We start from the raw sequence: 12,723 nt of genomic DNA, 5'->3' as shown, positions 1-12,723 counted from the left end.
CAGCTTCACAGCCTTCAACAAGAACAGCAAAAGCACTAGGCTCTACGCACAAACTGTCACTGAGCGAGGAGTTAATGAATCCCTGTATCAAAGCACCGAGCTTCCATGCTGCCTGAATGGAGCTAGGGATCTAAAATCCATCATCTTTAGCCACAGGACATCAGCACGCTATTTTCCGCACCGCTGCATTCAGCTACGTACATTCATTCATACACGTGGTACAGACGCTGGCAACAAAGCGGGGACTGAAGCTCGAAAGGTCATTGAGATAACTTGATGGGGCATAGTGGCAAATTGTGCCAGCCATAAAAAGGCTGGGTGAGAAGCTCCTTAACCTTCAAAGGTTTAGTCTCAACTCCCGATCACCTACCACAGAGACTCTTTCCCAAGAGCTAGCAGATAAAAAAAAAGATGGACCATTCCTGTGCATAACGTGAACTAGTTCCAATATATTAAAAAATGGGGTTTTAACCACCTTCTCAAAATATAAACAGAGCAATAATAACATGTTCAAAGCCTATTTGAAAACTGAAGGTCCATTTTCTTTCTTCAAACCAGTTTTCCTTTTCTAATTCTTCTGCGCTCTAGGGAACAATAAATGCAGCATGCACAAACATATGGGACTTTGTACACCCAAAGAGTTTAGAAAAGGACAGGAAAAGACTGAGGGCATCTTGGGACAGCATCCTCATAGTGTTTAAATAGAACACTTCCACTACAGCAATTTTTTATTAAAGAACTGGGATCTTTGGCAATTTTACACCAGCTGACAAAACAGCCACTGATGTGCATAACTCACATTTGAGGCTCATTCAGATATAGCCCCTTTCAGGCAAAATAACAGTGCTGAAATCTTAAATATTTGCCATGTTTGTTATTTTTTTGTTGGTTTTGGTGTGTGGTGGTTTTTTTGTTTTTTTTTTAATTCCATAAACATGACATCACTGGCCAGCAGTTATCCTATCCTCCATTGTTTCTGTGGAGGATCCGCATACAGTAGCCTCTTAGGTTGCTTTCCCAGTACTTGGTCAGGAACAGAGGCCTCTTCCAGGTAAAGACTGCGTGTGACAGCTTGACCCTGGCCATGAGCTAAGCACCCGCCCAGCTGCTCATCCACCTACTCCTCCCCAGTCAGATCATGTTGGAAATCAGAAGGGCAAAAGCGAGAAAAAATTGTGGATTGAGATAAAGACAGTTTAGTTATTACAATGGTAAGCGGCGCCTCGCCACAAGTATGTTACTTGGAAGGACACCACAAACCACCAGCATATCCTCTCCCTCTTCCTTTCCCTGCATTTTTATCGCCGAGCACAACATCTTATGGTACGCAATGCCCCTTTGGTCAGTTTGGATTAGCTATCCCAGTTGTGTTCCCTTCCAAATTCTGGTGTACCCCCAACCTACTCACTGACTTCTGAATTTAACTGAGGTTTGCCTTTTGACTTATAAATAAATCGGCCTTCAGGGTAATTTTACCATCCCAGTCAAATATTTTCAGTAATAAATCATGCACACTAAGCATCTTGTGACAGACATGAAAAAAGCTAATTGCAATATATACAAAGTATCAAGAAATTCATCTCTTCAGCATGCACCACACCTTGTTACACAGAGACAGCAAATGGATTTACATCTCCCAGGGGAATGCCTGTTATGCCTTTGGATAGGCTTTTTATGAAGGAAATATCTTTGTTACCCATACTAGCAATGCATTTGTCTTCTGTTTACTCCCTTAGCTTTTGGTACTTACATTACACATCAATCTCATTTTTTCAGCTATTTCCCTGCTTGTCCAGAGAAGCCAGAATTCTGGGCGGTTTTCTGTCCTGTTGCAAGCATGTACAAGTAATCTAAAAATTTATCAGTCAATAACAAGAAATTATTTTTCCATCTAAGGAAAAGTAGTAACTGACTGTATGCATGCTGTTAATCTGCTTCAATGTTGATTAACACAGTTGCACTTAAATCATCTTCCTGAGAGCAAAATAAAGAAATGGAGTGCAATTAAGACGCAAGCCTCAGCTGAAAATGACTGCCATCCTAAGCAAAAAGGAAGACGTGACTTGCAGCTCACATTTATTAATATCAATAATTATAGAAATGAGGTAAACACTTCTGATGTGCTCTGTGAGATTCTCAGAACCTGTTTGCAATGCAATAGCTCAATGCTTGTTGGAGAGCCTCTTAACTTACCTGTCCCTGCTAGGGAACAGTACCACCACCCCAATCCTCAGGGTGCCAGCACTATGGCCCACACAGCTAAGCAGAGACCTACTCCATTACACACTGTGGAGGTTCTGCTGGGGAGGCAGGATACTTTTTAAGGCACTGAAGTGTATATGCGTGTGTGTATACATATATATATATAAATGTATATAAAACTTCTTAAATGAGGACTATCTTGCCAATCACCATTTACCTTAAATAACACGCAACCCAAGTTAGGTTAAAGGCATCCATAACTATTTAGTCATAACTTCAAGAATCGACAAACCACATCTACAAATGTTCATAAAAGATATATGTAAAGAAATGAAAGAGAGACTCTGCTGAATCGTCATACACCAACACTAAATCAGAACAGTACTCGCACTGCCTCATTCAGCTCGTTTGCCATCTTGCCTGCAAGGTTAGCAGTTAGTTTCAAGTCTTCACACATCTGTTAATCCTCACGTTGCACCTATCAAAGACAGTATATTCAGAAGTCTCCGCCAGAAAACTTGTTCCTAACAGGAAGGTACAGTCAGGCAGTTTTTATAAGCTAATAATTACAGGAGACCCGCAGAGTACTCCCTCAGGTAGGTTGCTAGATTTTGCCTTGGTGGAAAACGTCTTTAGAAAGTCTGGGGTTTTTAGACCTTTTAAGGATCCAGCCAGTATCATCCTTTCCTTGAAAGCTCATGTTAATTCCCTCCCCTTACCAGCAGGCAGTCTAGCCACTCAGTTGTTGAGTTCCTCAGCTAAAGTGTTACACAAGTTGTTGTCTCTTATACCCAGCCAGTCAGTAAAAAAAATTGTGCTTCAACAAAGAAGCCTCTGCCCCACTTCACTTTTGGGGGATCCACTGGCATATTTCAGTATAAAGCATCTTTCACTGAATATATGTTCCATACCAATCTGTAGGGGCTCAAAATTTGTATAGACGTAATTAGGAGAAATGTACACAGTTCTTTACAGTTTCTTGAATCAGACATGATGGGCATTAAACACTCTGATAATAATTGCTTACGGGACACCGATGCTTAGCCATTCCTGGTATACTCCAAGAACTGTGTCAAACTCAAAGACATAGTCTCTCCTGGTTGAAAGCCTGGAAAAGCAAGAATAAGAGCACTATTCTGAACGCGCATCAATGCAAACAAGATCAAGATAGGGTAGAGTGAAACCATTTGTATCCACAAAAATTAAACTCAAACAAACTAAGAGTTCTATACCAGAATAAAACAGGAGGCCTAACATGGTGAATCACACAAAGAAAACTGTAACCATAAAGTCAGTAAAGGCAGCTAATAAAAGGCAAAACACACGATAGGTGACCAAAGCAGATCACCCACTTTTTTCCATGGTTTACAGCCTCTGTTGATACGCTGCCTGCAAAATAAAATAGGCTAGTCTTAAGGAAAACCTCTTGTTTCTACTTTCTTAGGTATAAAAGACATAACTCAATGCCCACTCTGAATTTGGCCTAAGAAAGGCTGAAACACTTGGCATCAAAGTGATTTTGGTTGTAGAAAAATAAACCACAAACTGCTATTATATTTTGCCTCCAATTATTATCCCGGTCTAGCCCTTAAGTTACTTGGTTCATCATACACCTCCTGTGGTTATGTTTCTCCAGATTCCAATTCTTCTGCTTCTGTATCTGCTCAGATGACATGCCACTTCAGTTTTGGGGAGATTCTCCAGGAGACTTTGCATGAAGAGCCACAATTGTGTCTACAACTACAAACCCCAAACACAGACTTTGGCTAATCACAGTTTAACCAAACAAATTTGGCTGAAAGTACACATACGTTATCTTCCATTTATACTCACTCTTATTTAGCAATGGCCATCTCCAACGCAGGGAAGACTTACTTTCTCTTATACTTATTGCTTAAGAATCAGAATGTTCTACATCAAAAGCTGTAGCCTTGAGTTGCAGCCTCGCCCTAAACGATGGATCCCCATTAACTTGGGTCTTCTTAAGCAAAACTCCTCCCAAAATCTCTAACTTTTTTTTTCCAGACCTAGAGCTTACTTTTTACAAGTGATCAGAAACTGGACCAGTCTCCCAACACCATTTTGAACAGCCAGAGGCGAGATGACAGTTTACGATAAACATCAAAATGAAAGACTGAAGAATAAACCAGCAGTGCATGTGGATGGATGATTTCTCTCTCCACAGTCATCACAAGAATGATAGCCATTATCACCTGCAGCTTCCTCTCCCCATTTGATCTCTTGAAGATTTTTGCATGTTGTAAATCACAAAATAGGTGTGGTAGCGTAAGGTAAATGAACGTATAGAAACATTCAACCACAACCCATATATGTAGCCCTTTAAGCATCCATTGTGGAAGGTAATTTTCTGGTACGGATTTGGTGCTTTCAGTGAACAGTCGGGGGGGGGGGGGGGGGGGGGGGGAATCTCATAAGGAGGGATTTGACGCTATAACAATGTTCTCATTCCATGTGCTACAGTCTGTTCACACAAACACCTCGTGCTTCATACACAATATCGATCTGGATGGTACGCCATCCATTTTCCCAGGGCTGCCAGTTTATACTTCATCGTAAATCAGGAGAGAAAGAGTTTCAGAGGCTGTAATTTTTTGTCATATAAAACAGACGCTTAATTCAATAAATTTCCACAATATTTGAAAGACTGAATTAGAAAATTAATCCCAAGAGAACAACTGTAAATTAAACAAGCAAATATGTAACTTGTTAATAAGGTGGGTTGTTTTTTTTTTTTTTTACTTTAAATGTTACAAATAGAAAGAGAATATAATGATCACTCCAGAACATACATGATATTCAAAAAAAGCAGGCAAACTATTGTCTCCTTAGCAGAGTACGAGCCACTTAATCTTTAAAACAGCATCAGATCCTGATAAACTGTAGCCTATACTATAACTTTTGGATTAAGTTTTACTGATCCACATTAGAAAATAATGATCACCAGGTGGCTTTTTTCACCCGTTACCACCAACAGAACACCCAGGGAAGCATGAGGAGGTCAGAATCCAATAAATAGCATCCAAAATAAAGTTTGTGAGTGGAAAACCCAAAAGGGCCCAAAAGAAGAGGCCTTCCTAATATTCATCCAGGAAAATCCCTGTCACCTTCAATATTATTAATAATATAATTGCTTTCGAAACACTCAAGTTGCTAAAAACACATTAAATAATTTATACTAACATAGGTCTTCCCTGTTTTAATACCTATTTTCTCTTTCATCTACAGTGTGCTTTATGGTTTAAGTATTCACATTTTAAAAACTGTTATTACCAATTTAATCTGCTTTCAGGAATTTATTTCTCCCATATTTCCATTAAAATTTGATCCATGCTGCCATATTTCTCCGAGCGCTTGAAAATGGCCTAATGGAAGGACAAGGTTTTGAAGAAAGGAAGATGGACAGAGTCTTTGAACATGACAGCACGAAGCACGTGGTAGTTTTCAGTTACAAAAGACCTTGGTCTCATGGAAAGCTTGCATGCATTTGGTGAAGAGGTCCTGTATGGTCTTGCGTTTGAAGTGTCATTTCAAGATGCACCTTTCATTTCAGATTTTGGCTTTTTCCAAAGTAATCCTGGTGTAAGATCCCTTCTGTGATTTCGAACCATAAACAACAAAGTCTTACCAAAATTCAAGGAGTCAGTAACACTTTAAAAGTTCCTCTTCAACTTTTCTATTGTGTATAGCAGTATGAGTCTCAGACTACATTCTCTATTTGAACATTTAGGTAGTCAGTGGTATATATGATCAACAGTAATGCCACACCCAGAAAAGCACAGCAGCATGTCTTTGCTCCTCATGAATGCCTGAATAATCAGAACAGTTTGGGTTGGAAGGGACCTTAAAGATCACCTAGTTCCAACCCCCCAGCCATGGGCAGGGACACCTTTCACCACACCAGGTTGCTCCAAGCCCCATCCAGCCTGGCCTGGGACACTGCCAGGGATGGGGCACCCACAGCTGCTCTGAGCATCCTCTGCCAGTGCCTCACCATCTCCATAGTGAAGAATTTTTCCTGGTATCTAATCTAGATCCACTTTCTTTAATTGTAAAGCCATTCCCCCTTGTCCTATCATTACAGGCCCTTGTAAAAAGTCCCTCTCTGGATTTCCTGTCAGCACCTTTAGGTTCTAGAAATCCTCCTAATCCATCCTGACCACAAAAGACTAGGAGAAATTAAAGCTGAACTCATTCTATATTTGCTGCTACTGAACATCTTCAGGGATAAAATTGGCCGAATGATACAGGAAGCAGTTAACAGAACTTTCAGCATTAATATCAACCACAATTAATATCTTTGTTTCATATATCTGAAATAATCTGAAACTAGCACCATGCCATTTAGAGTAGCTTGAACAAAATATATGGGGAGGAAGCAGAAAACCTTTCATTCCTTTCCAAAACTAACTAAAAAGAAAAAGTAATGATTTTTTTGTTTGTTAAATAAATGCGTACACCTCAGGTTCAATTTGATTTGTTTCACTCTATCCAGCAAAATTGGTTATAATGTTAAAAAAAGGTCACATTAAAAAGTTCAGCTGGACACATTTTTAAGGGTGCTGTTGATAATATTCAAGACCAAGATAAAGAAAAAAACTATGTGCCTTCATCATTAATGCTGAAAAGACTCATTGTTCAAGTTCCTATCTTAATGCAGGATTAACATTCCCTTTTTGGTACTTGTGTCTGTTTCCCCTCTTCCTTGCACTGACTACCAAAAAAGAAGAGCCTGACCTCCATTTTCTCTTTAACATCCCATTAGGCAGCCAAGAGCAACAAGATCCCATTTTAAGACTTTTTTTTCCTAAGACTGAACAAATTCATATCTCTGCACCACTCCTCACACGGCAAGGCATACTGTCCTCCAGTTAAGTGATAGCATTTTACACACGTATTATAATATCTGAAGAACATACGTTCTGTTGTTCAAACATATCCAACTGTTTTTGCTCAATGTAAGATACAGAATTCCAACCCATTAGGCTTAGCATTGCTCACTATGTAAAAAGTCTTCTAGGGTTCTTTTTATTTTGTTTTTAGAAAAGCAAGAAAAAAGTGTTTTTCTTAAAAAACAAACAAACCAACCCACCCAAAACAAACACACACCAAAAGCAAACCCTGCCAAGATTTGACCTGGCTTTCATTCCAGCAAAAAAAACCCCAATAATATTCGGATATTTCAGAAACAGAGAGAAACCAGAATTAGTGACAGTCCGATAGCCCAAGGCCATATTTTAGCCCATTCAAATAAATCTGAATTTTACAACAAAATTTAAAATAAAACCACTTGAAAAGCTGGCAATGAGTACTAGCCCTGACCCTTGTTCCAGAACCACCCTGCAACACAGCCAGTGCTTCAACGTGATCCTGAACATAGCAAACTCCAGCAGCAGGTGAAGACCCTCAGTCGTTGAAACTGGGTCTGATTAGGCCCCCCTGCTTACTTATATCTTCAAGTTTCTGTGAAATATCAACAATCCCTCAGCTCATTCAAAACCTGCAAATGGCCCATTCCCTTTCCACTGTGAATCACTGAATAAAACACTGGAAATAATCTAAGCATCAAGTAACACAACCAGCTTCTACCTCTAGTAAACTTCTTGGTTGGTTACTTTGCAAAGCGAAGCAACCAACCTCCCCTCCTCCCAAAGTATCACAGAAAATAAAAAATTTCACAAGTTTCCAGCTCTAGTGTTCTAATTTTCTCGAGCAATTTGACTCTCCCTAAAGCCACCTTCACTCAAATTTCCTTATATTTGCTCTCACAAAAAAGTCTATTTTCATCTTGCAAAGCCATGTTGTGCTAACGCCACCAAATTCTTATTTTTTTGAACTATCCTGCTAAAGCAAGCACCAGTTATATCAGCTTGAGGATCTGTACAGTTCTTACTTTCTCAGCGAAGAAAAAAATAATCCCTCCACCACTCCATCATTCTTTGCCTTCTGAGAATAGTAATACTCTCCACCATAAATTCAGCTGTATTCAGGACTGTTCATATGCAATAGCAGATTAACACTGGTGCAAAATATTTCTACAATTTTTAATAAATCCTACTGTTATTGAATCTCATAAGAACTTTTTTTTTTTTTGGTTTGTTTCCCCCCTGCTTTTCTTCTGGCACCGACTTGGCTCCCTGTGTATCCCATTCAATAATTCTACAAAACCCTAAAGAACTACCTAAGGCAGGTGAACTTGAGCACCGAAGACACAGAAATTGCAGAGTATGACACATCCTGTTGTAGACTAAGACTTTTCTTCAAAAGCAAACGGAAATCCAGGTCTGACATCAACACGGGTGCATCAATACTCACTATGTGCAGCTGCAGAAAATCACCAAGGCCGGGGGCGCTGTCAATCCGAACAAGAATGCCATCCTTCACCGTCGTGCTGAAGCCCACAGCGAGACGGTCCGTCCTCGTGCTCGGTCTGTCGTTAGCTGGCCAGGTGTACAGGATGAGACCTCCACTCTTCCCAAATATATATGTGGCACCAGCTACAAAACAAAACAAAAAAAAACATAGAAAAAAGTATTAGTTACCCATTTGATTTATTTATTTGCCAATTTTGGTAATAACAGTATGATATGTGACAGGAAGAATTTAAGCAAGCAGATGCTTTCATTAGTTAAATGGGTGAAATTGCCTCCTGCTGGTCAGGCTACTGATAGCCTAGAGAGAAGGCTCCAAAAAAAGATATGGAGTAGATTATGGAAATATGTATTTCCAGACTCAACCAGGCAACAGAACAGGACATCATGTACTCAAATCCTCCTGTTTGGTGACAAATGACATTGTGAGCTGTCTTTGATGCTGGAATTTATTCCATATGTATTACAAGACACACATGAAATGGTGTTTTAGATTGCCCTCTCCAGCTTCTCACATGTATTCTTCCTTCTAAAAAAATTGTACATTTTCCTTTGTAGAGCAACAGCTCTGGAACGCTCAACACTTTTTCTGATGGAAGGAGATATGAAGGCGAAACAGCTTTTTATCAGACAAAACATATCTGTTCCTTCACCATTAGCCTTGCACCATTAGACTCTGTAACAAACAATGTAATTTCCTACTTATGGGAAGTTCATCCTTCAGATGAGTGTGGACTCAAGACTCACAAACACTTCTAGATAGAGTAATCTAAATGGGCATGTGCGTTACTCAGAACATCCTCATCTTCCTACACACATCACAGCAGGGGGGCTACAAACAAACAAGCAAGTTTCCTTTTAAGATATAAATCACCCAAGAAATTTCTTCTATATACAACCCGATGAAGTACATTTTATTACTTCCTAAACAGACAAAGATAAAGTGAAAAATAAAGGTAAGTGAAGAGCTAACCAAGAATGAACGATTTCTTTCGTCCAAATAGCCTAGACAATGCCAGATAGGACACTGCTGTTCAGACAAAAAACAACACACACACCTATTTCAGAAGCATGGGATTCAATCTTATATGGGGATTCAAAAGGAATAATTGGCAGCTCTCCTTGAGGCTGGACTTGTCTTCAGCTGAAGGGTACTCACACACAGCGAGAGACTATCCTTTTCTCAATACTTCCTAAGACTTCTGGCTATCTAGTCCATATATTTCCAGCACCATTTGTCTTTACAGCAAGCCTGGAAATTTGTTCCTTGACCTCATTTTTAAGGACAACACCAAACCTCTCCAAAGCTGAACCCTGTCCTCCCACATTCACGAGGGCCATCTGAGCTGAGCAAGGCAGACACGCAAGTGAGGAATTGTTGTTGCAGATGAAGTTGAGAAGTCAAAGTGTTCGGAGTTCACATTCTGACTTGTACTCAACACTCAGAGTTAGGAACAGATTTTGTAACTCAGCAGTTATAAAATCAGCCCCTGAGCTTCTTGGAAAATATGGCTAAAATTGTTGTCCAAGACCCAAGCCTACAGGCAGGCCAGGAGCACCACTTCTTGATGCTTCAGTCGCTTTCTGCGCCTCATTTTCTGAGCACTGTTGCAACAGGTCTCAAGCTACAAAATAGTAAGCAAAAATAACCAGCTCCCATTACCGCATCAGGGATGAAATATCTGTAGAAAGTACAGGCAATTACTGGGTACATTATCTAATCTGAGTGAAACTACAACCGTGTACCAACCAGTAACATGTATCAAGCAACCCTGAACAGAGTAAATGTGGTTAGGGACAGAAACAGGTGGGATCAAACACGGGTAACTTCTACACTCGCCTACAAAGCTGCAGCTCCGCTAAAGCTCTTTATAACCCGAATTCCAAACAAATACTATACATTAGGAAATAATTGATACACTCCACCCTTGCTTGAAGGACTTCCTCTAGACATCTCAGCACGTTACCAAACACCAAAACTTCAGCTGCAAAGAAAGGCAATGATTTGTGAACAGCTGACTCAGTGACAGCAACAATGAACCCACGTTTCCTGCCTTCCAGATCTGCACATGCCCACCAGGACATGCCTCAGTAAATTCAAACGAACGTGTCTGAAATCAGGGTTAGATAGAAAATTTCACTCATCATTCTGAATTGACAAAAGAACACATTGGCATTCTGGAAGTGTGCACATCTATAATTTCAGTTTCAGAAAAATTAATTTTGGAGTCTCTCTCTCCCCTCATCCAGCTTTTAAATCAAGATGCAGGGTGCGTGACTATTCCGAAACGTGCAGAAAGGGATTTTGTTTGTCTGTCTGTTTAAATGCATCCCCAACCACATCTGTAACCTCTTGGTTAGGGATACAGCTGGAGATGACTGGGTAGTGAATTATCTATGTCTACCCCCATGCACAGGCATATCAAAAGATCTCTATAAAATAAATTACAAATGTCACCCTTCAGTCTATCAGCTCGTTCTAAAAGTTGTGTGCATTTGCATTACAGACCAACACAAGGTATACCAATGTGTTGAGCAAAACAAGATGAGTTTACTCATTGTCGATGGCTTCATAGATCAAAACCCACTTTCCAAAATAATTAGAATAACCTGTCCTTTTCTTTGGACTGGTTATCAGGATGAGAGTTCTTCACTATTTATAAAGACAGATGATTTCTTTGCCTCTCTAAGAGCCATTTGGCTGCAGGTAGAGCATGTCAGTGCTCCTATGAGCACCAATTAGAACCAATTATGTCTTCACAGGCCTGTTGTGGGACTTAATTGCTTAACAGAGCTCATTTTCTCCTCACACAACACAGACTTTGCCTCTAGGCCTAACTTGAAGATGTTCAATACTTTGGGTTTGTGCACAAAGATCATTCAGATGAAACAACCAGGGCACCACTGCCCAAACTAACCTGTCAGCAGAAGCCTGGTGGCCAGCAGTTGTTTCCTTATTGTCCATGTCAGAATTATCTGCATAATAACAGATGGGCCACTGGCTTTGCCTGTGTGTAGCTGAATACACAACAATTTGTTGGGTACATCGATGTCCCTTCCCTTCCCCACCTTTTTGAGGATATACAGGATACTCGTTGCCTTGTTTTGAAAGAGGTGGCATATTAACATTGTGCCAGTACCACTTTTTTCCCCAAAATTATGAACTCGTCACTCCAGTCTGAAAACACAAGGTGCCAACATCAAGTAAAAGTGGAAGAGGAAGGATAACAAGAGTTACTACCACACTGCAATCACATTAAAAAACCCCAACCAAACCAAGAACCAAAACCCCTAAACCACAACACAAGCACGTGACTTAAACTCTTCTATTTGACTGCAGCAACCATGAATTTAGAGAGTCTGAAACCCCAAGAGAACTGAAGATGACAAACAGTAGGATTACAACCCTGGACTTCAGGAAAGATTTCAGCTTCGCCAGAACTTGACAAGACCTGTACAACGCTATCTGGTTGCCCTTGGTTTAAGCTGGGGTGAGCTAGCTGGACTAGTTTACCTCCCTTCCGATCTTAAATCGATAACTGTGCTTGCTTTGTGGTGTTGTCGAGAACTGTGGACTAATTAAAGGGAAGAACTTGGTTAAAAAAAATGCTGATGAAAGTCTGTTCAGCTTGAGATCTTCTCGTTGCACCTAAGCTTTGTTACAGACCTCTTTATTACACAAGACCACATGTTTTTTCCAAGACACTTTCTATTCAAGACAGGCAATGGGTAATACACTGTTAATGAGCAGCAACTTGATATTTAATTTTTCCTCATTGTTCAAGGCTTAGTTATGTACCTCATTTAACAAATACATCAACTGTGCCCTGAAAATCAAAAAGTCTGAGGGACTGATTGATTCCATTATATTTATTTTTACAATGTTTCACCATTTCAGCTCTACAACACTACCTTCAATCTATAGTGTGCAAAAAAAAAAAGAAGAAAAAACAAAAAATCAAAGATATGCGCACACAAAGTTATTTCCCCAGTCAGCTGTGAGAAATCCCACATCTTACAGTGCCCTGGGCCATGTTTGCTCTACCGACATCTGGGAACAACTGGGAACAGAATACATTCAGCTGCTCTGCTGGGATACTGGGCTCAGAATCTGGGCAGCGTTGGGAGCTCA

General features: G+C 40.1%; 1 protein-coding gene across 39 annotated transcripts in view; it reads right to left on the bottom strand.

Moving 5' to 3' along the window:
- Positions 1–12,723, bottom strand: part of NRXN3 (neurexin 3) — a 1,021,208-nt gene that overhangs the window by 251,613 nt on the left and 756,872 nt on the right. For all 39 annotated transcript variants that reach the window (XM_040600857.1, XM_040600858.1, XM_040600879.1 and 36 more), the window contains one exon: positions 8,536–8,717. In XM_040600857.1, coding sequence (XP_040456791.1) covers positions 8,536–8,717 — 182 coding nt within the window. The remainder of the gene's footprint in view (positions 1–8,535; positions 8,718–12,723) is intronic.

This window comes from Falco naumanni, chromosome 7 (assembly GCF_017639655.2).
Source record: "Falco naumanni isolate bFalNau1 chromosome 7, bFalNau1.pat, whole genome shotgun sequence".
Taxonomy (NCBI): domain Eukaryota; kingdom Metazoa; phylum Chordata; class Aves; order Falconiformes; family Falconidae; genus Falco; species Falco naumanni.
The sequence above is the reverse complement of the archived record's forward strand: the minus strand, read 5'-3'. Positions and strand labels throughout refer to the sequence as shown.